Source organism: Colletotrichum navitas (genome assembly GCF_030913465.1).
Source record: "Colletotrichum navitas strain CBS 125086 chromosome Unknown LY79scaffold_1, whole genome shotgun sequence".
NCBI classification, from domain to species: Eukaryota; Fungi; Ascomycota; class Sordariomycetes; order Glomerellales; family Glomerellaceae; genus Colletotrichum; species Colletotrichum navitas.
In genome coordinates, this window is record NW_026850547.1 from 261,761 (window position 1) to 287,956 (window position 26,196).

General features: G+C 55.9%; 9 protein-coding genes across 9 annotated transcripts; 5 read left to right on the forward strand and 4 right to left on the reverse strand.

The window, feature by feature from the left end:
* Window positions 1–1,738: 1,738 nt before the first annotated feature.
* Window positions 1,739–3,913, forward strand: LY79DRAFT_664396 (glycosyl transferase family group 2-domain-containing protein; the record flags this gene model as incomplete). The annotated part of the gene is made up of 3 exons (XM_060562879.1): window positions 1,739–2,299; window positions 2,444–2,669; window positions 2,769–3,913. The coding sequence occupies 3 exons, from the start codon at window positions 1,739–1,741 to the stop codon at window positions 3,911–3,913; spliced, it is 1,932 nt and encodes a 643-aa protein (XP_060420495.1).
* Window positions 3,914–4,008: 95 nt separating this feature from the next.
* Window positions 4,009–4,777, reverse strand: LY79DRAFT_3679 (uncharacterized protein). The gene has a single exon (XM_060552806.1). The coding sequence runs from the start codon at window positions 4,503–4,505 to the stop codon at window positions 4,104–4,106; it is 402 nt and encodes a 133-aa protein (XP_060420496.1). The 5' UTR covers window positions 4,506–4,777; the 3' UTR covers window positions 4,009–4,103.
* A 313-nt stretch (window positions 4,778–5,090) lies between these two features.
* Window positions 5,091–6,515, forward strand: LY79DRAFT_532238 (ThiJ/PfpI family protein). The gene is made up of 2 exons (XM_060556283.1): window positions 5,091–5,875; window positions 6,029–6,515. Exons 1-2 carry the CDS (start codon window positions 5,302–5,304, stop codon window positions 6,250–6,252), a joined length of 798 nt encoding a protein of 265 aa, XP_060420497.1. The 5' UTR covers window positions 5,091–5,301; the 3' UTR covers window positions 6,253–6,515.
* Window positions 6,516–6,742: 227 nt separating this feature from the next.
* On the forward strand, window positions 6,743–9,219 carry LY79DRAFT_532239 (uncharacterized protein). Its single transcript, XM_060556284.1, has 5 exons — window positions 6,743–7,159; window positions 7,287–7,754; window positions 7,810–7,958; window positions 8,019–8,467; window positions 8,530–9,219. Exons 1-5 carry the CDS (start codon window positions 7,073–7,075, stop codon window positions 8,733–8,735), a joined length of 1,359 nt encoding a protein of 452 aa, XP_060420498.1. The 5' UTR covers window positions 6,743–7,072; the 3' UTR covers window positions 8,736–9,219.
* Window positions 9,220–9,585: 366 nt separating this feature from the next.
* On the forward strand, window positions 9,586–12,138 carry LY79DRAFT_503426 (kinase-like domain-containing protein; the record flags this gene model as incomplete). Its single annotated transcript, XM_060553396.1, has 5 exons — window positions 9,586–9,790; window positions 9,848–10,299; window positions 10,333–10,562; window positions 10,629–11,100; window positions 11,404–12,138. 5 exons carry the CDS (start codon window positions 9,586–9,588, stop codon window positions 12,136–12,138), a joined length of 2,094 nt encoding a protein of 697 aa, XP_060420499.1.
* A 296-nt stretch (window positions 12,139–12,434) lies between these two features.
* LY79DRAFT_585658 (endonuclease/Exonuclease/phosphatase) lies at window positions 12,435–13,934 on the reverse strand (the record flags this gene model as incomplete). Its single annotated transcript, XM_060560524.1, has 1 exon — window positions 12,435–13,934. One exon carries the CDS (start codon window positions 13,932–13,934, stop codon window positions 12,435–12,437), a length of 1,500 nt encoding a protein of 499 aa, XP_060420500.1.
* A 941-nt stretch (window positions 13,935–14,875) lies between these two features.
* LY79DRAFT_585659 (WD domain-containing protein) lies at window positions 14,876–16,780 on the forward strand (the record flags this gene model as incomplete). The annotated part of the gene is made up of 2 exons (XM_060560525.1): window positions 14,876–16,023; window positions 16,129–16,780. 2 exons carry the CDS (start codon window positions 14,876–14,878, stop codon window positions 16,778–16,780), a joined length of 1,800 nt encoding a protein of 599 aa, XP_060420501.1.
* Window positions 16,781–17,323: 543 nt separating this feature from the next.
* On the reverse strand, window positions 17,324–23,815 carry LY79DRAFT_574435 (uncharacterized protein; the record flags this gene model as incomplete). Its single annotated transcript, XM_060559594.1, has 3 exons — window positions 17,324–17,591; window positions 17,668–22,200; window positions 22,224–23,815. The coding sequence occupies 3 exons, from the start codon at window positions 23,813–23,815 to the stop codon at window positions 17,324–17,326; spliced, it is 6,393 nt and encodes a 2,130-aa protein (XP_060420502.1).
* A 965-nt stretch (window positions 23,816–24,780) lies between these two features.
* Window positions 24,781–26,177, reverse strand: LY79DRAFT_3791 (uncharacterized protein). Its single transcript, XM_060552851.1, has 3 exons — window positions 25,977–26,177; window positions 25,613–25,879; window positions 24,781–25,524 (listed from the first exon to the last, which is right to left on the reverse strand). The coding sequence occupies exons 2-3, from the start codon at window positions 25,757–25,759 to the stop codon at window positions 24,976–24,978; spliced, it is 696 nt and encodes a 231-aa protein (XP_060420503.1). The 5' UTR covers window positions 25,760–25,879; window positions 25,977–26,177; the 3' UTR covers window positions 24,781–24,975.
* Between the last annotated feature and the right edge of the window lie 19 nt (window positions 26,178–26,196).

The window sequence follows — 26,196 nt, forward strand, 5'->3', positions numbered from 1 at the left end:
TGCGAACCCACGTCCCTTTCGCGCTAAAGCACTTATCGAGGCAGAGGATGTGTAAGAAGACTACGCGAGAGACACAGACAATGGTGAGAGGCAGAGGCAGCCCACCGGACGCGAGCGGGCCAGACGTACTAGCCCCAGCACGGCATACACCCCAGTCCCTTCCCGGATAGATGGACCACTGAGAGAGAGCGGGACTATGTGCTGTCTCGAGCCAATCCTAATTCAGTTCTCCAACCAGGGTCAGCCTAGACCGGCCAATGCCACACTGGAACCATCTCTACCCTCACATTCATTCATCGTCTTTGCCCGGCGCCGCAGCTTAAAGCTTCAATCCTCCGGGCTCAAGGTACTTCAGTAACCTCCCCTCGGTCTGTTACGGCTGCTATCACCGGTGTCGGGGAGCCCCTAGTTGGTTTGTCGTCTCGCCAATCCAGAGGGCCTCTCATTAACACCAACCCCCATCACCCACTCCAAGGCCCCAGTTCCGATTCTATGCCCTTGCTTCTGGTCTGCACGTCTTCTCTCGTCTTGCATTGCAGGCGGGCTTGTCAGTACCTGCCAAGCTCGCCGACGCTGATTTCGGTCCAGCGTCTTCCTGGATAGGCGTTACCGAGTCAAAGAATATGTTGCTGACGATACTCCGTACGCTTGGGGCAGAAGGCAACGGAGCAGCACATGGGATGGGAGGATACCACACAAAGAGAGCAAGGTACTTTGCGCATCGGCCTTTCCACGCTCAGTTTTTGGTGTTGGCGCTGTATTGACTGAGGTACCTGAGACCCTTTTCCTCTCCACGTCCCCCTCCTCTGGGTAGCCCTCTGGAACCAGTTCCGTCCGACCCAGCACAACAGACAGCACACCATCAAGGAAAAGACTCTGCTAGTAGTACATAGCACGTTCCGTGTGGGAGACCCTAGAAAGAGCGATGAGCCTGTGAGAGTGAGTGAGTGAGAGTGAGCGAGAAAGGGAGAGGGGAGAGGAGGGAAGCGCGCCGCCCCCTTTCCCCGTTCCGTTGGCCTACCGACTCCAGAGCAGAGTGCGGTACCTCCCCGTCGCACCTTAGCGGACGGGGTACCTTACCGCACCATCTTGCCTGACTGGATTTGTACCTTACTCTGTATCCGTACCGTGTCCACCATATCCAAGAAATCATCCACACTCTCTCAACCTTGCACTTCCTTCCTCCCTCTCCTCTCTCTTCCGGCCCATACGTATCCATTAGTCGCCATCCTTCCTCGTGAATATCATCCGACAAGACGCACTCTAATTTTTTCTCGATCCCACCCTTTTTCCCTCTTTCTCTCTTCTCCCCCTCCGCTGTCTGTCACCATCTCCCCCCCTTCCCCTTCCCCCTTCCACACGCCCAACACCCAAGACAGAGCGAGAGAGCAAGAGACCACCACCACCATCGACTTGTTTGGGTAGGGCTCTAGTTCGACAGGTAGCCATTCGCAATTTCGGCCCCGAGGTTTCCTGCTTCTTACGCCTCCGCCCTACTTCCCTCTTCATTCCTCCCTTCCTCTCCCATCCCGTTGCCTGCAGCTTGTTGGTCTCGCTCTCCCTCGAGCACCATCTATCTACCTTGGGTTTCCTGCCTCAAGCTTCTCCTTCCCGGCTGCTCGCCTTGACAGACAGACAACGTCGCCTTCCGTCGTTAACTAATTGTCACTGTCGCTCTCCTGTCGATCAATCTTTTGCTGGCACCGCGCCTCAGCAAACATCACCGTCAGTCATCGCCATGTCCATCTTCTCCTGGGCCTCGCGCCGCGTCGGCGGCTTAGCCATGCTGGGCCTGCTGGCCCTGAGTTACTGGGTCATCTCGAAAGAATCAGCTGCCGCGGCACACGGCTACAACCATCTGCATCAAGATGGCCTTAGCGTCTCGACTTCGGCCAAGGGCGCCGGCTACTGGACCGTCATCTACGCCTACTACTGCTTGTTCATCCACGTCCTTGTCTTCGCCTTCCCTATTCGATGCTGCTACGCCGTCTTCGACATGACCCGCCAGCTAAAGAAGATCGCTCGCAACAAGACTCTGCGGGATTACAAGTTCTCTCACCGCCGTCGCGGCTCCTCAACCTCCCTGTCGAGCTCGGAGACATTGACCTCCTCTCACGGCTGCTCTGCGTCCAGCAGCGAGGCCGGCGACACCGAGCCCGAACTCTACGCCGACGCCGACGGCGAAGCCGATCGCGTCATCCACGCCATCATCATTCCCAACTACAAGGAGGAGATGGATACGCTGAAGGAAACCCTCGAGGTTCTGGCTTCGCACCCTCAGGCCCGCAGCTGCTACGACGTGAGTATTTCCTGTTTCGTCTGTTCGCTGCCCGAAAACTGTTGGTCTTGGTCGGCCGAGGCAACGATCGCCAAGGCGTTAGATGGCGCATTTCCGTGCACTGTCCCATCATCAAACCAATCGCTAACTCATCTGCCTAATTAGGTCTACCTGGGAATGGAACAGCGGGAGCCCAATGTTGAACTCAAGGCCATGACCCTCATTCAGGAGTTTGTCAAAAAGTTCCGCAGCATCGATTACACCATTCACCCGTCCGATATCCCTGGAGAATCCGCTGGCAAGGGAAGCAATGTTGCCTGGGCGGCCCGCAAGCTGAGCCCGAAATACTCCATGGCTGCCCGCAAGGATGTTATCATCACTGGTCTTGACGGTACGTGCGCATGTCAGATACTGGCAATCTGCCGCAGCCAGTGTTTCCAAAATTTGGAGATATAGGATGAATTGCTGACAGAAGCTGGGGTACCTACAGCCGATAGCCATCTCTCAGCCAACTTTTTCGCGTTGCTGACTACCATGCACCTGGCCTACCCCGAAACATCCAACACCACCCTGTACGCAGCTCCCATCATCTTCGACCGCAACGCCCACAGCGTTCCTGCCATCGTCCGTGTTGCCGACATCCTCTGGGGTGCCGGTGGTATGTCTGGACTGTACTCCGGCTCGACCATTGCGCCTCCCACATCTGTTTACTCGGTTCCTCTGGAGCTTGTCGACCGCGTCGGTGGCTGGGATTGCGACAACGAAGCCATCGGAGAAGATTTGCACATGTATCTGAAGTGCTTCTTCGCGCTCAACGGCAATCTGACTGTCAGGACTGTCGTCAGCCCCGTCAGCCAGAGCAATGTCTGCGGCAACGGCTCCAAGGGTCTTCGCGGTATCTACTCGGACATGCAGGCTCGTTACAAGCAGGCAATGAGACACATGTGGGGTGCTCTCGACTCTGGATACGCTCTTCGCAAGGTCGTGGAGCTCTGGCAGGAGAGGAAGCACACCTCTCGCGCTTTCCGTCCTCTGCACAACTCCATTGGTGATGCCTCGGATGTTTACGTTCCTGAGCCTCTCGACCAACAGGATCCTGAGCAGCCCAGAGAAAGCGGCGTCTTTTCCGATGTTACGCACGATACCCTGCAGTCACCCAATTGGGAGCGCATTGCCTCCCTGTTCCACCGTCTTTTCGAGGCGCATTTCCTGCCTCTTCAGATGACTATTTTCGTCATCTCCTCGACCTTGTACGTCTGGGTCACCGAAGGCAATGAGGAGGTGGCGCATCTGAGCTGGATCTTTGACGTCTGCAACATCCTGCGCACATTCGGCTTCATGGAGATTGCTCTTTACCTGTTCTTGTACGAGAGCTTCCACCGCATCTGCGTCAAAACTCGACAGCGCGAAATGACCGAGGCTGGCTTGTCCGACGGCATGAATTTTTCATACCGTTCCGTTAAGAAGAACTTCATTGACTACGCTATGGTCCCTCTGGTTGCGCCCCTTTATGGTGCCATCCCCTGCGCCCAAGCGCAACTGTGCCATTTCTGGACACTGGACCTTGTCTACTCTGTCAGCAAGAAGGTTACCCGGCAAAGAGCGAAATCGCTCACGGCAGCTGATCTTGCCTAACGACAATTATTCACTTCCATTTTATCTTTTACTACTCTTCGGCGGACCTCGCCTCCTCGCGGACTGCGCGAGCTGCGGCGGCTCCTTTTTATTTCCTTCGATTCGACGCACAGCCCAATTCCAGCAAGACCCACCAAGCGGCGGTTTTTTGTCCTTTTTTTCTTTCTTTCTTCTTTTTTTTATAACTCGATTATGTGTTTGAAGAAGTTGAGGCTCCTGAGAGCCTCATGTGTAAATAGATAAGGGCATTCTTGATATGCATGGCATGGCATGGTATCGGCATTCTAGAGATTTTCGGGGATTCATGGGGCCTCAAACCGGAGTTCTCGGAGCAACACGCAGGAACTTGACGAGCGAGAGAGCCGTCCAAGTGCATTCGCTTATACGAAAGACGGAGAAGAAAGGAACGGGTAGGACATATCCACGCCACCATGACGAGGTTCGACCACCAGTGGCAGAAGGTTGCCAGGAGGAGGGTGATGAAAGACGACTGCCATCCGCTGGGGGCAGGACGAGCCCAGCAGGAATAGCAGAGAGTGGGCTCCAACGGGAAGACGGAGATGGCGACACACAACAGACTCCCGGAGCCCATTAATATGGACCAGTCCTATAATATCTAATCTTGTGTGTACATAGAACGATTCATGATCATGGCACCTGACGCTAAGACGTGGATCGGAACGGTGGTCAATAGGAAAACGTTGCCACGACGATACAACTGATGTGAATTACATCATGAATGCTTCCATCCCAATTCTGTGATCTTTATGTTAGCCGCAAGGTTGAAGGAGGACGTTGGAGAATAGAGCAGTCTAGTAGAATCCCCGTATCACAGGACTTGAATTACATACAGTATGCTCTCATCAGTGACCACAGCGAACAAAAGAGTACCGCAGAACAATAAACGGCGGCCTGTCTAACGGATCGGTGACCGGATGCAAGCAACTTGCAAGAGGTGGTGCGGGTGAGCGCCGGTAGACCCCGAGACCTCTCGGAAGTTACGTCGACCCTACCCAATCAGAGCTTGCGGCATCAGCCACCGGCGGTCCGTGTCTCTGGCTTTGGCGAGACTCCGGTCACTTTTTCGAGGCGCCTGTCTAATCCGGGCCCGTGGTGGGGCGGAAGGTGGCCTTGGGTTTGGTTTTCTTTGAGCGATGCTCGATGGCGGCAGGAGGTATGTTAATATATATTCGTAGGTAGGTAGCTGGTAATTTCCCTCGATTTTGCTTCGTATATGGAACGTTGTATCAGAACAATTTCTCAAAGCAGATTCTCGGCTTCAAGGACCAGAGCCAACTTTGGGCATCACATAGTCGTTTAGCAAGGTACTTGAACAAGTCGGCAGGTCTTGGCCCATACGCAATTCCCAGGGAAACTATATTACAAAGATGCCGAACAACAAGACAGTCAAGGTCGGGGTTTTCATCCCGACCGAGTGCCAGCTCCTCGACATGGCCTGCGTCGACGTCTTGGCGTCGATGTCCCAGGAGTATCTCAGCTTGCTGCCCATGTTGCCAAAGCATATCCCAGCGCTGGCGCCCAGCATGAGTTTCTTCTACATCACGGCCCCGGCTACGGCCAGCGGCGAGAGCACCGAGCCGCACTCTCTGGGTCTCTTACAACTCACAGCGGGCGCCAAGATTCAAGCCACGCACGACATCTCGCACCCGGACGTGCAGCCAGGCAAGCTGGACATCCTTCTCGTCCCCGGCCCGGAGCCGAGTACAGACTGGGACGAAGACGTGCTCGGGTTTCTCAAGGATCACGCTGAGCAGAGGGAAACGACGGATGTGTTGAGCATCTGTACGGGCGTCTTCCTGTGCGGCGCCGCGGGGGTGTTGGAGGGGAAGATGGTTTGTGGGCCGAGAGGTTTCCAGGACGTGTTGAGAAAGAGGTTTCCCGGAGCCGAGTTCGTAGGGGAGAAGTATCGATGGTTCCAGGACGGGAACTTTTGGAGTTGCGGTACGTTTTGTGTCTTCTTCTTTCACACCGCTCCCTCCTCTTCTCCTTGGAATTGGGTTGACCCTTCCTCTTCCTACCCGTCTCGCTCAAGACTGGACGTCTCATCGAGAGCTACATGTCAAGATGAATACACACCGTCTGACTTGATGATAGGCGGCATCACGAACGGCAACGACCTCGTCGCGGCGTACGCGCGAAACAGCAAGAAACACTTCCCCCCAGCGATTGCTGAGATTGGGTGTCAGATGACCGACGTCGGGGACAGGCCGCAGTTGTACGAGCAAGGGCAGACAATGTTCTTCATGGGGTTTCTGTGGCAGATTGTCAAGGCTTGGTTCGGGAAGCCGAGCAAGGGGACGCAGAGAAAGAACATCTAGAATAGAATGGAAGGCTTTATGAGTGAGTCAGAGAGACGACGAACTCAAACTTGGAGCTGGGCAGGTGGCGGTGTTGTATTTCAAGGTACCTGCCATCAGGTAATCAATCGACTCGTTGTGCCAACTGTAACATGGCAGCTGGAAAAGTGCAAAAAGGATGTAAATATCACGGTCAAATTCACTCGAGGAAAAAAGAGGCGATTCAAGAAAACCAATCGCGAAAGTGGTCCCAGGCAGCAGCTGCACCTCGATTCTGTTCTCCGTTGGGTGGGTTGGGTGGTAGACGGCGCACCACCAGGCAGAAAGCGGTGTGCGACTTTATGCTTCTCGGTGGCTCGGGGGGCGTTCTCACCGTCCACGGAAGCGTTGCCTTTCTGGCTTGGAATCCAACTTTTCAGCGCTTTTGGGCAAGGGTCCAATGCAGCTCTTTCCCCAGACACACCTTCCCTGTCGTTGCACAGCGGTTGCCATGGCCGAAAAAAGAGCGATAAGACAGGATAAGGAACACTAGCGGATTCGGCGGTGGGGTCGAGCCCAGGGAAAAAAAAAAAAAAAAAAGTTCAGTGCCGTCTGTTCGTCCGTCGTCGAGGGAAAAAAAATTTCAGGCAAAAGCTCCTCTAGAACCTCGCCTTTTCTGTACAACCTCCCTCTTACACCCTATCCCACCCCATCTTCCTCTTTTCTCAATTCTTCTCATACCTAGACCAAAACTTCAAGCAGAAGGTCTTTAATTATCTTGACCCCCTTGAAGCCTGTAATCAAGTGCAAGAGCACCACCCTTTACCCTTCTTTCCACGTACAACCCCTCACATCCAGCAAAATGGCCCAGCTTCCTGTCGCCCTCTACGGGCTCGAGATCCCCCCCGGCGAAGTCCTCATTCCCGCCTCCCCGGACTTCCCTGCCACTGTATGTGCAACTCATGCTGCAATTCCCCGTTCCTGTGTGTCTTGGATGCAGCCTGCGATCGGGTCAGCAGCATGCGCCCGGCGCGCGACTCGCAATCGTGGATGCTTGACTGACCCTGCATCATTAGTTCCGCATCACTATGGCCGCCATCGATCCCACCGAGCCCCCTGAGGCTGATGCCGATGGCAACATCCCCGCCGTCCCCCGTTCTACCCTGCGCCTGGTCAAGCAGCGCTTCGGCGACGACCTCGAGGCGAACGAGGACGATGAGATCGATGAGGACTACCTCAAGTCTCTCCTTGCCGCCAACGGCGATGACGAGTCATCTGACGACGATGATGAGTCCAACGGTGGCCCTAGCGACCCTTCTAAGAAGCAGAAGCAGGCCGAGTCACTCAAGAAGCTGATCGAGGCTGTCTCCGCCGAGGAGTCTGATGAGGACATGGACGACGCCAAGCCCAACGGTAAGTCCAGCAAGAAGGGCAAGGCCAAGGCCGCCGACGACGACGACGAGGAGGAGGAGGACAGCGAAGACGAGGACGACGAAGGTCTCGACCTTGAGAACTTCGTTCTCTGCACCCTCGATACCGAGCGCGTGAGTTGCACAAAGCGTTTCAAGCCCTCGAGAGTCACCGCTAACAACTCGACAGAACTACCAGCAGCCCCTCGACATCACTGTCCAGGAGGGCGAGAAGGTTTTCTTCGTCGTCTCCGGCACCCACACTGTCCACCTCACCGGTAACTACGTTATCGATGACGAGGAGGGGGGCTCCGAGGATGATGAGGATGAGGATGACGAGTACGACCTGTCTCCCGATGAGCTTGAGTACGGCATGGACGGCATGTCTGACGAGGACAGCGACGAGCTCGACGACACCGCCGACCCCCGCGTTATGGAGATCGACAGTGACGAGGAGGAGGCCCCCAAGCTGGTTGAGACCAGCAAGAAGGGCAAGAAGCGTGCCGCCGAGAGCCTCGACGACCTTATCAAGGCCGATGCCGACGACTCCAAGCTCTCCAAGAAGGACAAGAAGAAGCTCAAGAACAACAAGGGCGAGGCTGTTGCTACTGAGGAGAAGACCACTCCCAAGTCCGACAAGAAGGTCCAGTTCGCCAAGAACCTCGAGCAAGGCCCTACTGGCTCCGCCGAAAAGGCCAAGCAGGCTGGCAAGCCTGCCACCGGTGTCAGAGTCGTCCAGGGCGTCACCATTGACGACCGTAAGGTTGGCACTGGCCGCGCTGTCAAGAACGGCGACACCGTCGGTGTCCGCTACATCGGCAAGCTCGACGACGGCAAGGTTTTCGATGGTAAGCTATCATGATCCGCACCTGGGCTTTCATCCGTTCTTCCTGCTAACATTCAGCCCTAGCCAACAAGAAGGGCAAGCCTTTCTCGTTCAAGGCCGGCAAGGGCCAGGTCATCAAGGGCTGGGACATCGGTGTCCTTGGCATGACCATTGGTGGCGAGCGTCGTCTCACCATCCCCGCTCACCTTGCCTACGGCTCCAAGAGCCTGCCCGGCATCCCCGCCAACAGCACCTTGACCTTTGACGTCAAGCTGCTCGAGATCAAGTAAACGGCGATTTGCTGAACCGCACCACCGCCTTTGGCGACGAGACGCCGACTCAAGATGCTCCCCACTGTATTCTACACACTCGCCCAGCGAGTCTGCCATGAAAGACATGGCTTGGACTGGCCCAGTCCCGACGTCCCATACGTCGACTTTCCCTTGTAATGATGCGTGATGGCGAAAGAGGAATCGCCATATCGCGCTTTGCGCCGTGCCGCAATGGATAGTCTCCGACCTGTGGCTATCTGCGAAGATCCGCAACCACCGGATGCGAGAAGCAGAGTCTGTTTGATGGGATGACGAGGCAAGGACTTACACTGCATTGGTTGGCGTACCATAAAAAGAGTCTTTCTGTTGATGTAGGAATTTTTCTCACCGGACATGGATGGTTTCTTCCGGTCGGATTGTACGTAGCTCCGGTTTTCTTTAACGAAAACATCGTCTCCTTGCTTCTTACCTTACCCCTTTTATGACAATTGCTCCTGTTGTATGTCCGTAGGTTCGTTCGCGCCTGAATGTCCTGCCGGTGGGTCCTACACACGCGGTAGGTCTTATCCCACACCCCCTGCCCCTGTCTGAAAAGGTATCACTTGCCGACCAGTCCATCGTGTTGCCGGTCACAAGCACTTCCTTCCGACTACTGACTCCCCAGGTCGCTGGCTCTTGGGCGACCACAATGTTCCTCCTCTCGCGTTCCGGGGCGACGTACCCATCCTTCACAAAACATCCCAGCAGACTGAACACCATCATAGTTGGACGACTAGTCCGTCCCTCTTTTGGACTACACGTTGTTTGCAGATCGAGTTATCAGCAATATTACTTATCCCCCTGCCGTCGCGAGGTTTTCATCATCATCATGCATCAGCCTACCCGCGGCGGCAACATCTCACGTTCAAATCCAATTCCTGTCGCCCCAAGCATCACCGCCACCCACACACTCTCAACCGACCTTAGCCCCGGATTCGATGGTCAGGCTCTACACAGTCTTTGGAGCCCTCATGTTCGCTCTCCTGCTCCGAAACCGAATGTACTAGTGAAGAACAGGAAGCATTATCAACAAGGTACGGGTGTGCTTGGCGGATACCACCCGGCACGAGCTAATTCGACGGCAGAACCAGAGTCCTTGGGGAGCAATAGAGGCAGCACCACGACCCAAAAGATTATCCACAGGTTTAGAGGTATGGCAAAGCCAGCTTCCAAACTGGTACATCCTCGAGGCTTGCGGCATCCGGTCATCCAGCCGGTCATAACCCACCCTCTCGGTCCGCCCTCCCCTGTGATCTCACAAGACATAAGCCCTCAGCGTCTTCCTGACAAGAAGAAACTCGAGGAGCAGCTTATTTGGGGCCACATATCTGACAAACAGAGGGTCCTCACGGTGGAAAAGGCCGCCGCAGCAAAAATTTACCTCGAAACGTATTACAAGGAGGTACTCAGGGATGGTTTGACACCGCGCGAACTGCGCATGGCCCGGTTCCGGCACGACATTCACCACCTGGATCAATGGGAGAAGGAAGAGTATTGGAAATGGTACCTCAAAACAGAGACTGATCACCTTCGCAAGCAAAGAGTCGACAAAACCTATAGCTGCAGAGTTGCGTAGTCTACAACTTCTGACCTTGGAACAGCTCGAGGCTCAGACCTGGAAAACCTGGAGACGCTCCAAATACTCGGAAAAGGGAGCTTCGGTGTTGTAAAGCTCGTTTGGGACCGTTCACGTCGGCACGTTTACGCCATGAAGGTCATCCGAAAATCGGACATGATTCGGAGCTGCCAAGAAGGGCACTTGCGAGCAGAACGGGACTTCCTGGCTGCCTCCGAGAACTCGCAATGGTACATACAGAGCCCCTTTGACGCCTTAGTATTTAATAAATTCACCTTGCTAACATCCTCCGTTAGGATTGTATCTCTGATAGCCAGTTTCCAAGACCCTACCAACCTCTACCTTCTGATGGACTACATGCCCGGGGGTGACTTTCTTGGCTTGCTCATCCGCGAGAACATTCTAACCGAGTCAAGGACTCGCTTTTATATCGCAGAGATGATTTTGTGCGTCGAGGAGGCACACAAGCTTGGTTGCATACACCGTGACGTCAAGCCAGACAACTTCCTCATCGGCGCTGACGGTCACTTGAAGATATCGGATTTCGGGCTGGCCTTCGATGACCACTGGTCTCACGACACTTCCTATTACAAATGGCATAGGCAATGGCTGCTTTCTCTTATGGGTGTCAGGCTTGACGGGGATCGCGAAGACCGCAAAGCGGCCCGCGGTGGAGGCTACCCGCAACGGCCATCATCTCCAGCGGGATCCTCAAAGCATGCCCCTCCATTTGACATCGTTCAGTCCAACGCACTTTACAGTCCGACAGTTTCAGGTTTGCCTAAGAACGACCCTCCGATGATCAACACACTGCTTGAATGGAGAACCGCTGCAACAAGTCGGTCGCATGCTCGCTCCGTTGTTGGAACAAGCCAGTACATGGCTCCTGAGGTAGTGATGGGCGATAAGTATGACGGCAGATGCGACTAGTGGAGTGTCGGGATCATCTTGTACGAATGTCTGTACGGGTATACGCCATTCCTCTCGGACAAGGGCAGACACTACACCAAGCAAAACATTCTTGTGAGTTTACCTGAAGAAACAATAGACATATGCTAATGCTAAGCACAGAATTACCAAACGACCCTCGTATTCCCCGTTGATGGAGTCCAAGTCTCAAAGATGTGCCGGCATTTGATCAGAAACTTGCTTCAAGACAAGAGAGATCGTCTCTCATCGCCAAAGTACCGTGATCAGGACGAAAGAAGAGCCCGACAACAGCTTCTGGGTCACACGGAAACCCCACGGAACTACGTTTTCCCCGATGATGCAAACGAGATCAAGGCACACCCATGGTTTCGGGGTGTTCCATGGGAGAAGATACGTCTCGTCCGGCCGGAGTGGATCCCAAATATCAAAAGCTTTGCCGACGCCCACTACTTTAAAGAAGACGAGTCGATCAGTGACTGGTCCGAGTCGGTAGATTCGGATATAGGAGAGGGACTAGAAGATCCCGCAGACTTTGACTTCGAATTTCTGCAAGTCGGGTTTGAATACGATGTACAGGCTCTGATCAATGATTTTACCGCCAGGCCCTATGATTCGACGAGGCTCAAACGGTTTGACCGTGACATTGAAAACCACTCGGAGCTGGAAGACATTCAGAAGGAATATCTGAAATGTTACGCCAGACGAGCCGGTCAAAAGGAACGCAAACGCCCAAGAGACAAGTTACTCAGGGATCCCTGGGTAAAGGACGAGGTCCTTCAAATGAGAAAGCAGACATCGTTTTTGGGATATTCATGGCGGTGCAAAAGCCCGCTACGCCGTCAGGGCGTCCATGAACACCTTCCTACAATTTCCTAAGACGCTGCCGTTATGGGATGGCGCCGCCAGGTGTGGTGGGGTAGTACATAGTGGAGATGCAGTCGTAGCGGTAGCTATCTGATGGGGAGCCTGGCTCGCGCTCGAATATGGTGCGTTGCGTAATTGAGAGATGGGAACGGGGGTGTTGAATAGAGATAAAAATTATTGCTCCTGTTGACTGCTTTCGATTGACGTATATGGGGGATCATCAAAGGAGTCAAGATCACGCTCCACGACTAACCAGTCGTCTTCACAGAAACCTTTCGTTGCATCAAGCCGTATATTCCGGGTTGGCCTCAAGAGGATTTCGCCCTCCCCACCTCCTCGGAAGCACGGCTCGCTATTTCTCTGGCATTTGTGACTTCCCACTCAAACTCCTTCAAGGCCCTGAGCTCCGAGTTGAAGAAGAGGAGTGACATGAGGCCGTCCATGACTCCGGCGACCAAACCAAGACTGCTCAGAAGCATGAGGATGAAGGCAACGGCGTTGTGTGGGCTGAACCAGACGGCGATGAGGCAGGCTATTGACACGGCGAGCCAGGCGAAGAAGTGAATTGCGCGCCAGCTCCGCTGACTCTCTTCCCGACGGGCATAGCGTCGTATCTCGGAGAGAATGTCGTCGTAGACTGAGACGGGGAGTAAAGTGCTTTCGGCCGAGTTGACGGATAAGAGGGACTCCCGCCGAGAGCTGCCTGATGTATCTCGGAGGTGGGGCGTCTTCTCGGGCGCGGTGTCATCGCCGGACGCACGACGGGGGTGACGATACGACAGTGTAGCCTCCACGGAATAATGATCACTCAGGGAGCAGCCCAGCGTAGGGTGCGGATCGACCATGCCCACCCGCGCACTGCGGACGACCCATTCCCCGCCCTCGCCGTCTCGGGATGGGGTGCTGCTGAAGAAGATGTAATCCAGACGCTTCCCCTTCCTGTCCGGCGCATCCGGCGACACGGCAACCTTCTCCCTCCCTTTCCCCAGACTCTTCTGCTGCTCCTTGGGCCAGCGCCAGGTGTTGTACGCGTGGTCCGACGTGGCGCCGTTTTCCTCGAGGTTGAAGTCCGCCGTCGGGACGGGTCGGCCGCGGGCCATCTCCAAAGGGTCGTCGACGGCACCGAGGGACGAGTCCGGGTGCAGCGCGCGCCAGGCGTCGCGGACGGGGGCGTGGGCGGTGACGATGCGGTGCGGGAGGCTCAAAGGCCGCATGTTGAAGTCGCCCATGGCGAGGGCGAGGTGGCCGCGCTCGGCGGCTCCGCGGAGGAGCTTGGCCATCTCCCAGGACTGGGCGAGGCGGTGGGCGAGGTAGGTGTCGCCAGGCCGGTTCTCGGTGTAGGGAGCGTGGGTGTGGGTGTTGAAGACGCTGAGGGTGTACTCAGTGGCCGCCCCCGGGCGGGGGGAGGACGGGTCGGCGAGGCGGGCGCGAATGCGCGCGCACGCGATGCCCTTGCCGACGTACCAGTCGCCGCGCCAGAAGGCCGTGGGCCGCCCGTTGAGGGGATACCGGAACATGGAGCTCTCCTCGAGGGGCCAGCGGGAGAGGATGGCGAGGCCGCCGCCAAAAGGGCCCGAGTAGTAGAACTTGCCATACGGGAGCACGCGGCGGGTCTCGGCGCGGATGGCCTCGTAGTCGGCCGTCACCCAGCACTCCTGGAGGGCGACGACGTGGGGTGGGTCCGGGCTGGAGGCGATGCGGCGGCCGATCTCCGCAAGGCGCTCGGGGCGGAGCTTGGAGATGTACTTGAGACCCCAGCAGTTGAGGGTCAGAAGGCGGAGATCGGCTGGGAGGGGGGGATCCTCCATGTTTTTCTCCGGTGATGGGTGAAAGATGGGGGGAGGGGGGATTATCAGGTCGGGGATTACGAAACACCGGGTATTGGAAGGGAAACAATGACGCGAGGACAAGAGTGTTGACAAGAGGAAGACAACAGACAGTGTACAAAAAGGTGTTGGTGGTGTTTGCCAATGATATTCAGGGTTTGGCTGGCCTTATACAAAGTTGAGACTGAGCGTTCGTGTAAGATGGATGGGTGGGACGACAAGTTCTTTTTCTTCAAGAATGCGCCGAAGCTTCCGGGCAAAAGCTAGGGGCGCAGATGTAGACTCCAAGTATCCGAGTGCTAGCCTATCGAATGGTCTTTCCATCAAGAGCAAGCATATCAGGCTGCATTGTAGGGCCGGTGAGGTCGGAGCGCGGGCACATATTCGTGAGATGAGATGAGAAAGCGCACATAACCCTCGGGGCGCGGCTTGGACTCGGTGACGTTACGTCCTCCGTTTGCTTTTCCATCTACTGCCGGCAAGCCGGGGTGCGTTTGCAGAGAGCCCAGTTTAATTTTACAGCTGAATGGACTTAGACCCACAGCCTTCGCCATTGACCAATCGGCAGCTCTGCTATAGGCCCGCCCAAACGCGTTTATCCTCCTATCTTAGCGTCTGCCCCCTCCCCCAGCTGGTAGGACAGGGACCATAGGGCAATCCGTGCAGCGGAACGAGGCTGAAAGGCAAAGCACCAGACGTCAAGAAGCACCACCCCCCCTGTATATGGGGGTCCCGAAGTCGACTTTCGCTTTCCCATCCTTTCATTTTCTCCCTTTTTTTTTGTCCTTTTCTGTTCAGCCTCGTCCGGTGGTTCGCACGCCGATCTTCAACTTGCAACGTCCTTGGTATCCGACGAGCCTCTTAAGAACAGCTTACTACAACGACGCCTCATTCTAGTTCTCCTTCCGAGTGAAACGCCCAAAATGTCAGGCCCCGATTCCTCAGCAGCCGCGACGCCCCTCCCCGAGCCGCCCCCCAAACGTCGCAAGGTTCTCGAACACAGCACGACCGCAACCCCACGATCCAGCTCTCCCGACGAGCTCAACTCCCCAGCCGTGATCTCGATCGGCAAGACGGCCGCCTCCGCAGCTAGCGGGGCGAAGACGGTGACTGCGAAACGCACAACCAAACCCCGCCGCCTGGCCACCCACCGCAGCCGTCCTAGCGTGACGCCTAGCAGGAGCCCCAGCGACGACGAGCTCAACGAAGCGTATTACTCTCGTTCCTCCCACTCCCGCACCCGCTCACAGTCAAGATCCCGATCTCCCTCCCGCTCGCGCACCCGAACGCCCAGGTCTCCCACCGCCTCGCCCTCCCGCTCCCGCAGCGAATCCCGCACGCGATCGCAATCGCCGGCCTCCACATCAGGAGGCAGCTCCCCGCGCAGTCTCTCCGGCGCCGTCAACCGCCGGCTGCGGCTCTCGTCCACGAACGGTGATGGCAACGGCGTGGACACGGGCGCTACAGCGACGACGCCTGTCACCCCCGCCCCGACGAAGAAGGGCCCCGTGCGGCCGCGATTCGAGGAGCAGCAGGTCATGAGCGGGCACGCGGGGAAGCCCGTGTCGCAGGTGCGCATATCCCCTGACGGGAGATGGATCGCGAGCGCTTCGGCCGACGGGACAATCAAGCTGTGGGACGCCGCGACGGGCGAACACATGGATACCCTGGTGGGCCACATGGCAGGCGTGAGCTGCGTAGCCTGGAGCCCCGACAGCGGCACGCTGGCGTCCGGGTCCGACGACAAGGCGATCCGCCTCTGGGACCGCGTCACGGGGCGGCCCAAGTCGACGGCCAAGGGGGTCAGTGCCCTGGCCAAGGACGGAGCCGCGCCGCCGTCGGCTCGCCCGATGCCGCCGCTGCGGGGTCACCACAACTATGTCATGTGTCTCGCCTTCTCGCCCAAGGGGAACATCCTCGCGTCCGGGTCCTACGATGAGGCCGTCTTCCTGTGGGATGTGAGAGCCGGGAGGTTGATGCGCAGCCTGCCGGCGCACAGCGACCCGGTCGGCGGCATCGACTTTTGCGGCGACGGCACCTTGGTCGTGAGCTGCTCGACCGATGGTCTGATGTGAGTTTTTTTTTCTTTCTTTTCTTTTCCCGCATGCCCCTCCCCTTCCCTCCTCTGTTTCCTCCCGACGATTCGCTGACCCGCACACCCATTTCCTCGTAATAGCCGCATCTGGGACACCTATACGGGCCAGTGTCTCCGCACCCTCGTCCACGAAGATAACCCGGCCGTGACGTCCGTCTGCTTCGCCCCCAACGGCCGCTTCGTCCTCGCCTTCAACCTCGACAACAGCATCCGCCTGTGGGACTACGTCGCCGGCTCCGTGAAGAAGACGTACCAGGGTCACGTCAACAGCCGCTTCGCCATCGGCGGCTGCTTCGGTATCGTCCCGGGCGAGGGCGCCTTTGTCGCCTCAGCCAGCGAGGACGGCGAGATTGTTCTGTGGGACGTCGTCACAAAGGAAGTCGTCCAGCGGATCCCCGCCCACTCCAAGAAGGGTCGCGCCAACAGCGGCAAGCGGGGCGGCAGCGTGTGCTTCTGGGTCGACGTCCACGGGGACGTCATGGTCAGCGCGGGGCAAGATGGGACGATTCGGCGATACAAGAGAGTATCGGACGGGGCCGAGGACGGTGGCGACGGCGACGTCGTCGGCGCGGCCACCGCGGCAGAGACAGCGGCGGAGACCACGGCGCCAGCGACGAACGGTCACGCGACCAATGCGGCGGAGGAAGAGGAAGAGGAAAAAGACAAGGAAAATGTCGACAACGCCGAGCTGCCGATAAAACAGGAAGAGGACGTTGACATGGCCGGAACATAGGTAGCATACCGCGCAAGGGGGGGGGGGCTCGACGTGGCAACGGAACCGATACAGACCAAAGCTACTGGGGGGTAAGAGAGCGGAGAGGGGAACTAACATTCCGGGGATTTGATACCAAACTACGCACGCACATAAGGAATGGCGGTGACATTTTTGGACCGCAGAAAGAAAGAAGAGTGGATGAAGAAGAAAAGAAAACACACACAGGAGCCTTATTGAGCATATCAGATAAGACTACAGAAATGTCTATGCGGAATATGATTCTACCTTTATAAAAGCTTCTTCTTCCTTGTCTAGGTACTCAAAACATTCTTGCCGACCTGCTGAAAACTCCTTTCTTCTGCCCCCGCTCTCCAATGATTGAGTGTGTTCTGACAATTAAAAGAAGAAGAAGAAGAAGAAGAAGAAGAACAAGCAATGGCAAGCAGATGCAATATCTACTCCGCTTCATATAGCAGCCGGGCAGCTCACGTCGGGAGGAAGCCTACCCACACCCTCCCTTTCGTCGTCGACCCAACCCGGTCAGTCCTCCGCCAGCCAAGTTCAAATCGTCTCCCAGCCGCCGTTGTTGATCTCCGCCTCCAGCTTACGGCTGATAAAGCTCGGGATGCCGTGGCTGAGGAACGTGTTCCTCAGCATGGAGTCGTAGCGTTTCTGGTTCAGGAACAGCTGGCGCCCGTGGCGCAGACCCAGGTCCGTCTCGCCGTACTTGTCAATGTAGGGCGCGCTGCTGAAGGAGCCCGAAAGCCGGAAAAGGTAAAAGATGCAGCACTTGCGGATGTTGAGGAACAAGCCAATGTTGCCCTGGCACCTAAACGCGAAAATGTCAACATCATGCATGTGTTTTCAAAAGGGGGTTTTGATTGTAGGTATTTGTTTCAACTTACTTTCGCATATGTTGCTGCGAGCCGCCGATCCTCTGGGGCTCGCGATCGCCAGGTGATGTCTCCTCCTTGAGACAGCATACAGCCTGGCCACAGAAGACATCTCCACAGAGCAGGCAAATCATGGGATCCGAGACATCCTTGCCTGTCGTTGGGCACCTGCGTCGGGTGGCTTCCTCGATGAGTGCGTCGTAGTTCTTCGGCAGCCCCACCAGCTCGAAGATGCCCGGGTGACTGAGGAGCGCAGAACGAGGGAGCTCGTCCGTGTCGTCACCAGGCCACATGATCTGGTGTCGGACCCAGCCACTGACCAGGCTCGTGGTCGAGGCCGGCCAGCCATAAGTTGGCCCAAGGTCAGTGATCGAGGCACACATCTCGTCAAATGTTGGAATTCGGAGGGCTTCAGTAAGGCGGTCTAGTTCGTCCGCGTCCGGCTGAGGGGAGACGTAACTGTTAAAGTCTATGCCGTATTTAACATAGAGAAGAACGACGCTCTTCCTGAGGAACGTCAAGGCGTACTTCTTCACGAAAGTGTAGTAGCCCTCTAGGTTATCCAGCTCCGGTTGTCCGAATCCCCGGTTGTCCCCTAGATCTGCCGGCATTTCGCGGTGGGACACGTTGATTTCCATGCCAACCTTGGTGATGGCAAGGCAGAACTCGGCAAAGTTCTTCAATGCAGGGTCCTGAGTTTCTCTGTTGAGGAGATGGCTGATCCATGTGGACACCGGGATGTTGCGCCCCATGTGGTAAACGACCTTGACAATCTCTGCAAGATAACACAGTCTCAGAATGTGCGTGACGTCGAAATTCTGCGCGGGAACAAGGCCAAAGACGCACTCAGTGAGGAAGATGAAGGCATCCTCGCTGAGCAATGGCGAGTAGGCGTCGACAGGTCGTCTGGCATGCTCTGTCTCTTGTCCGAAGTATTGTGAAACAAAGAGCTGGACATGTTGGCGCTCGCTATCCAGCCGGAACTCTTCCTCGATCCAGTTATCACCGCCAGCCTTGAGACCGCCAACAGCCCTGTACGCAGTCGCAGTCTCTGCCAGAATGCGCAGATGTGTCAAGCTTTGTTCAGGAATCTTTTCCAACAGCGTCATGCCGTACTGGGCCTCAGTGCCGCGCTGCTGGATCTCTACAGCCGAGACCGAATAACCGACCAGCTTTGACAGAACGTCACTGTGGCAAAGCTCATTTCTCTCTCGCAGCTCAATGCTCCGTTTTTCATGGCGTGTCTTAAAGCCATTAGACCGCACAGTATCGCGAAGACGACGGTATACCCTGGCCAGCTCCCCCATGAGGGTGGAACCATCACTCTGTACAGACCTGCGGTTGGTGACTGGCGTGCTGGCCATGGGGAACAAAGACGTCAGAGGTGTGTTGGTGACCACAGAGTCAGAACCAGACTCGTCGGCTGTCCAGGCTTCCTCCAACAGTTGAGGCGCCTTCTCTGCTAATGCGCCGGTGACTTGCCCTGCCGTGTAGCTGGCAAACGATGACTGAACCTCATCAGGTGGACGGTTTGCACCAAGGATGTAGTAGCCCGATCTCATCTGAGTATCGAGGAAATCTGCGAAAAGGCGCTGGGACTGAAGCGGGCCGGGGAAACATTCCTCCTGGCCCTTCCAAATGATGGGCAAGAATGCGTTACCAAGAGCCTTGCACAGAGGGCAGACGAACTCCTGTCTTCGAAGATTTTCCGGGTGATGCCTCGCGATTTGATGATGGTGTCGCCGGTTTGTTGCGTCGAAGTACATCTCGAAGCAGCTGTAGTGCATCATATGGCCACAGCCGGTCGAGACAGGCCCGGGGCGGGAAAGGTTCGATGGGAAGCCCTTGCCTATCGTCTGACGCTCAGAAACGAACTTCTCGCCCTTGGCGTTGACCTTTGTGACTTCTTGCCGGTTCTCGTGGGCGACCCCAAAGGGACGAATGTCCTCTGCAGATCGATCCAGGCTCGAGGGCGTGTGGAAGGCTTCCCGCACGAAGTCAGGGTCCTGCAGATCCGTCTGTCGGAGGATGTGGCTCTCGTTGAAGAGAGCAAATGTCCCGTAGAGGCGACGATCGTCCGTATCCTCCTGGCACAGAATGCAGGTGCCTGTCGGATATTTCCAATTGTTCTTTCGATCCCCGGTCTGCTCCGCCTCCTCCTCGTCCTCGAGATCGGAGCCCCAGTCAATGTTGCCCTGGTTTTCCAAGAAACTCTTCTGCTGCTGCTGGAATTGGGCCATGACCTTTGCCTGCCGGCTCAGCGCCGCCTTCTTCTTGCGTTCTCGTTCCTCCTCTGCGGAGTTGTTCGCGGGAGAGGCAGTATCAATGCGGTCGACGGAGACACCAAGCCGCGCGTAGGCATTCTCAAAGTTGCGCGGACGCTTTTGCCGCATTCTCTTGAGTATAAGGCCAATCTTGGGGTGGCATGCCTTGAACTCCTCTTTGGTGGACATCATGTCGAGCAACGCAACGATGGTCTTCGCATTTGGCGCTTCTTGCATAAAGTTGCTTCGAGCGGTTCGCGTTAGAGCGATAAGCACGAACGAATTGAGCGACTCCTCCGTCATGTCACTCTCGTCCGCCTTGTCCTCAGAGATCGCGATAAGGATGAGGTGGAGGACGACCTGGAGGAAGGTTTCGATCCGAGTCGTAGGCACGCTTGGCGTGAGCCTAGCCGCAACGAGTGGATACAACAGTGAGTAGTAGATGATCTGGCCGAACATGCCGGTGTTGGTGAACGCGGCCAAATCTTTGAAGAGGCCCGAAGGGATCGGCCGAAGCTTGGGCTCATATACGATCTCTTCCAATGGCTTGCCAGTCTTGATGGCCATCTTCTTCCGATATGCCAGCTCAGACTCCTCTCGCTGGTTCTTGTTATAGTGGGCGATGTAAGGGTCGATATGCTCAACGAATTCGGGCCGCAGTTCAAATGTGCCAACGTCCGAGACGCCCTCGGGGGGTTTGAACGATGCCATCTCGTCAAGTACACGATGGAAGTCTTCCTGCTCCTGCCACTTCTCAGGCAACTTGTTGCTGATTTCGTTGAAGGAGAGCGGCTTGAAGCATAGGATGTGGGTGAGGTCGCGACGGATGGCGAGAACGTTGGCGTTGGGTTCATCCTCGGAGGCAATCAGCGAGGTGCGGTCGCTGAGAAGCACGATCAGGAGGTGAATCATGTCCTCAACGACATCCAGATGCTGAGCATCGTCTTGTGCGGTAGACTTCTGCTCGAATATTCCCTTAACCCACTTCTCCATGCCGAACCGATCAATGATGGACGCGAGGACGCGGCTGGGATCAGCGATGACCATTGCGGTTTGGAGGAGAAAAATGTCGCGGTGATGGGACACATCTCTTTGGCTGACTCCGCGATACGTCGCCGCCTGGTGCCGCAGACTGATGCCGTTGCGCACCCACATGTTCGCCTTGATTTGCGCCAGCCAAGCGCAGACCCTCAAGGGATAGTCAAACGCAGCCATGAGGTTATCCTCTGGGGAGTTATCCCGTCGTGGCATAACCTTGCGACCCATGGAGCGCGGGGGCAGCTTCAAGTCTTGCGTAGTAAAGCTCAAGAGGGCTTTCATGCTTGAAGCAGGGAGAGACTTTCCGCACTCAATCAGCCATGAAAGGGTGTAGTGCAATGCATGGTGGAAGCTAATAGGGTCCTCTTCGACCGTAAACTTGACGACGTCGTACCGTGCCGATTCGTTGTCGAACTCGAAATCACCCAGTGTCTTGAACTTGATCTCTTCTTTGATCTCGGCCTGCTTGAAGCGATGACGTTCGGCACCAACAGAATGAAGAATGACAGCCTTGGCTGTCAATCTGATCGCTTGAGCGACGAAGTGAGCCTCGTTATCCGGCACGTTCCTATAAGCGTCGGCAAGTTGCCGAGCAAGCCTGTTGATTTCGCGCGTCACCAGCGAGGCAGTTATCCAGCTGTCTGTTTCATATTCAACGTGTTCCCCGACAGCGCGGACATTCGGTCCGATACCTTGGTGCAGCTTAACCAGGTCGAGGAACTGTAAAAGGTATCGTTCCTCAGTCCGAAGCTTCTCCTGAACCTGTGGCGAGCCGAAGAGGTACTTCAAATCCAGATAAAAGTGGTACATGCGGCGGTTCGTCACCGAGCCGGAATCAAAGGCAAGAACTGCATTTGACGAGACATCCCATGGGTAGCCCACTTGTCTCGTTGTGAGGAACGTATAGAAGATGGCGAGCAAGCTCGTCATGAAGTTACCCCGTTCAACGATCTCTGCGGTGATGGATGGCGTCGTGAGCATCTGTAGCGATAAGTTGATGATGGAATGGTCAGGCTCTCGGTCCCCAATCAAGTACAGTTGAGCCAGCGTCGTGTACAATCCGGCAAAACGAAGACCTAGGATGCGCTTGAATTCGGGTATCGAAACAACAGTCGATATGTAGAGAGAGCGGAGGTCGTTGCGAACCTTTTTCCACATGCGAAGGTCGAAGAGAATGAGCCAATCGAGCCGGACCCGTTGGAAGACATCCTCCGCGGGGGGACGTTCTCTCGGTTCATGTAACCTGGAGGAGTCTCAAGCCAGTACCTGCCAGGCTTCGGTGATGGCGCCTTCTCACCCTGTCCAGGCGTTTTTGGAATTTCCAGGTTAGCCTTGGCATAGATCGCAGGTGCAATCAGCGGTTCGGCCGTGTCAGAATCGGAGGGTGTCAGGTCGCGATCCCTGGTGGCCCGCCGCGCAGCTGCAGGTGGGGGCGGAGGCGGCGGGTAACCGGCCATCGTTGCTTCATCTTCTTCCAAAGCTTGATCGTTGCCACGCCACTCGAGGCCGATGTCTCCGGGCCCGTCGGCTCGAACGTCAACCATCATAATATCGTCATCATCAATCTCGTCGTCATCATCGTCGTCTCCCGCATCACTATCAGGAGTGCCATTTCCCCTGCCCATGTCGATATCCTCATCGTCGCTGTCTGCCGCCCGGGCTTGCTGTTGAGTCGCAATGCGCTGCATCTGCAGCAGGACATGTTGGGTGAAAGACTGAGAGTGCTCGAGGTTTCTCAGAAATTTCTCTTCGTCGTAGATGCCGTCCTTGCCCACGATGGCGTGGCTTCCGGGGCTGCCCTTCCGCCATGGCTTCATCATTTCCTGGCAAACAGTGTTTCGCAAGATGGTATGGTCTGACCCGACGCTACATCCAGCAATGTCGCTGAGCCACTCAATCATGGCCCCGCACATTTGTTCGCGGAACGTGTCGCGCGATGACCTGATGGTAACAGTGACCTTGATATGCTCCAGTTTGGTGGCCATCTCAAGCAGGGCGTCTAGATCGTCGAGACGCTTTAGGATGCTGCGGCCGATAAGGTCTGTTTCTGTAGCGCGCTGCAATGCCTGAGCCTCTGTTGTTCTGCAAGCCCGCGCGATCTGGTTCTGTACATCCTCCATCGTGTGCTTCTCATCGTTCCAGAGAACCAGCGCATATTCGGGATGTCCAGAGGGGCCCTCTCCGTAGATGTCTGGAGACAGTCGCGAGAGCTCTTCGTCGGCTTGGATCGAGTCTGCGGTCTTGCCCTGTCGCAACTGTTCTGGTGAGCACGATATAACATCGCAGATATAGTCGAAGACGCGGCCAATCGTCATCTGCATGTTCTGTACCAGGTCTTCAGGGAGACCAGCCGGTTCCTTCCCCTTGCCCTCGCCCTTTTCCGGATCCGTCTCGGAGTGGATCGTACAGAACATGGGGAGACGCCAGGCCTCGTCATCGCCACAGTCACAGCAACCACTATTGCCGACCGAGATGCTGATGCGGACCATGTGGCCGGCGTGGTCGGTCGAGTCAAAGCATCGCATGCACAGAACGCACGTGTCGTCAGTACTGCAGGTTCGGCAGGAGTAGGAGGCTTCTCCGGGCTTGAATATGTGACCGCATCGCTTGCCTCGGGCGGCTTCGGTGTACTCGGCGCCCTCGACGGCGCCCTGGGCATCGTGGAGCTTGTGGTTGTGGGAAGGTCGGCCGGAGGGGAAGAAGAGGGGCATGTAGCGCTCGCCTCCTGCCAACGACCAGAAGAGGCTTTCGAGCAGGTCATGGTGTGCTTGGTCGTCGTACTCGTAGTTCCATCTTGCAGGAAGTTCTCTGAGAAACTCGCAGAGCTGGCGCTCTTGAGTTGACATGGTAGGTTCCATTATGACGCCTCGATCATGGCTATCCGCACACCTCTGTGACAAAGCTTCGATAGGTGGTCGGTTAAGAGGGGGAAAATAAGGCGCGGGTGTGTAGGGGCAGCAAGTACGGTGAAGGTTGTTGGTAATCGGCACCGGGCAAGCAATGTGTCTTGCGCAGAGAGCTCTGGCGGGGTCTTTGCAGGCAAAAGGTGGCGGGTCGTCTATATGCGGTGAGTAATCTGAGCCATACCAGGCCAACTGTGGAGAGAGGACTAAGAAGGGAGTCCAACAAGTAACAACTGGAAATCAACAAAAGACAACCTACCAGAAAAGCACCAGTGGGATCTTCACGGACAATGACGGCGACGTTCTCTGCTCAAGAGAAGCAACAGGACTACGTGGTTGCAGTGTTGATGTTGGAAGGAGATGGATGTTCAAAGCCCCGGCAAGCGTCACAGAGTTGAGTTGGAGGCCAGAACTTCATACGCAACTAGTGCCGGGCTGGGGTGGATGTCACAGTGTCGTTGGTGGGGTGGTTCGGGTGGGTTAGATCAGCGGGTAGACGTTTGGGTTAGAGGACCTGAGCGAGGTTACAGGGGCGTGTGCATCTTCTTTGCTAGCAGATGTCACTGTCTCCCTACCTAAGGTATGGTAACCGCATCTGCCATGCCATGCCTACTGGTACTCTGTAGATTTGGCCTTAGTATAAGACCTACGGAGCGACACTTGGAAAGTAGTTGGTTTAAAGAAAAGGAGACTGACTCTCAAGTCAACTGGTTGAGACGATTCTAGTTCGACCTATATTGCCTCTACTCATGTAACAGGTGACAATGTGTTGGTAGATGCATTGGGCCTGCGCACACCACAACATCTTAAGAGGAGACTAGCACAATGCAAAAGAAAAGTCGAGCAAGCAATCCCATCAAATATCCTCTTCGCTTCTGATCTTGCACCAGAACTTGCCAAAGTTTTCCATTCAAGGCTACGGGTGTGGCCCTTGGGGCAGGCTAATCATGGTGGTTTGCAGGCAACTAACTTGCCTAAGCATCCAGCCAACATCCCATGCCATGACCACCCCTCAAGCTAACATGGTAAGTGATCTGACCACGCTCGACAGAAGCAGAGCTCACCCAAACAACCTTTGGATTATCACCGATATCCAAATACCCACCCACATGAACCTACAAACCCAGCCGGTCGATCTCGGCTCTTCCATCAAAGTCGCCCAACCATGCACACAGGCTCTTCCCATGCGTAGAGACTAGCCGAATGTGTGCCCAACTTCGTGGAGTGCTGGCAACTGTGTCGGCCCAGTCCAGCAAGTGTCTCATGTTCACCACTGCAGCCTTCTCTGTGCCTGGGACGTAAAGTCTGTCCCTCTGGGCCTGCGCCCAAATCCCGTCGCAGATCCTACCGATGTTGGCCACCAGTGACTCGGTTGAGGCCTCTGCAACCCCGGCTATCATCTCCGAGGCCGTGGAGGGCAAATTTCCGAAACGTTGGCGGGAGTTGGTATACGGAGCAAAACGAAACGAAGCTCTCGGTGATTGGCGACGCATACTGAAATGGTACATCGTAGTTGGCGCCACTCGCATCCGTAGATTCGTCCGTCGTTCTTCGAGATATCTCCGTGTTGCTTGGAGGCAGAGTTCATGGACACGGTTGGCCTTTGCCTCGTATGATAGAGTCTGCCTACCTTGCGGCGAACAGGTGTCTTCCACATCTTCGTTCTGGATTTTCGAGTTACCATTGTGCAGCTGCGGTCGTGATGGGTGACTGCAGATGCCGAAACATCGTACACCAGGTGAAAGGACTTACTGAAACAGCTATCATCGACATTGAACGTTCCGATTGCCGAGTTTCTGGGGCAACCTCGGTGTCCATAGGGCTAGTCTCCCTGTCATCCGTGGTGGCGAGCTCTTGCTCGATGGCCGAAGGTTCTGAAACGGGAACGCGCACAACCATCGGCAAAAATGAGCTGGCACAGGAGCTTCGTCTCCCAGCAACAGGCCAGGCCACTGATGAACGACAAGGTGGTTGCACATGGAAAGGTCGCAGTGCGGGTGGTGGTTCGGTCGATGTGTCCTTGGCATCGGCATCAGCGCTCTGTTGTCTAATGGGGAGATCGTAGATGAACCCGCTGGGCGAGTGATGGGAATCGGGGTGCTCCATGTTGACGTACAGCTCGGCGATGCAGCGGTTGATGTGAGGACCGCAATCTAAGCTGAGGTTTCGCGGGCGATCTATAAGTAAATGATGAATTATCAAAAGCCTTCGCCCAAGCTCTCCGAAGAAAGAATCGTCCAGAAGCCAGTGTATTAGACTCTGACGAATCATAGATTCAGGACCAAGAAGTGGGATCGTGAGACATTGTGGTATTGCATTGAAAGCTCGCTATGAAA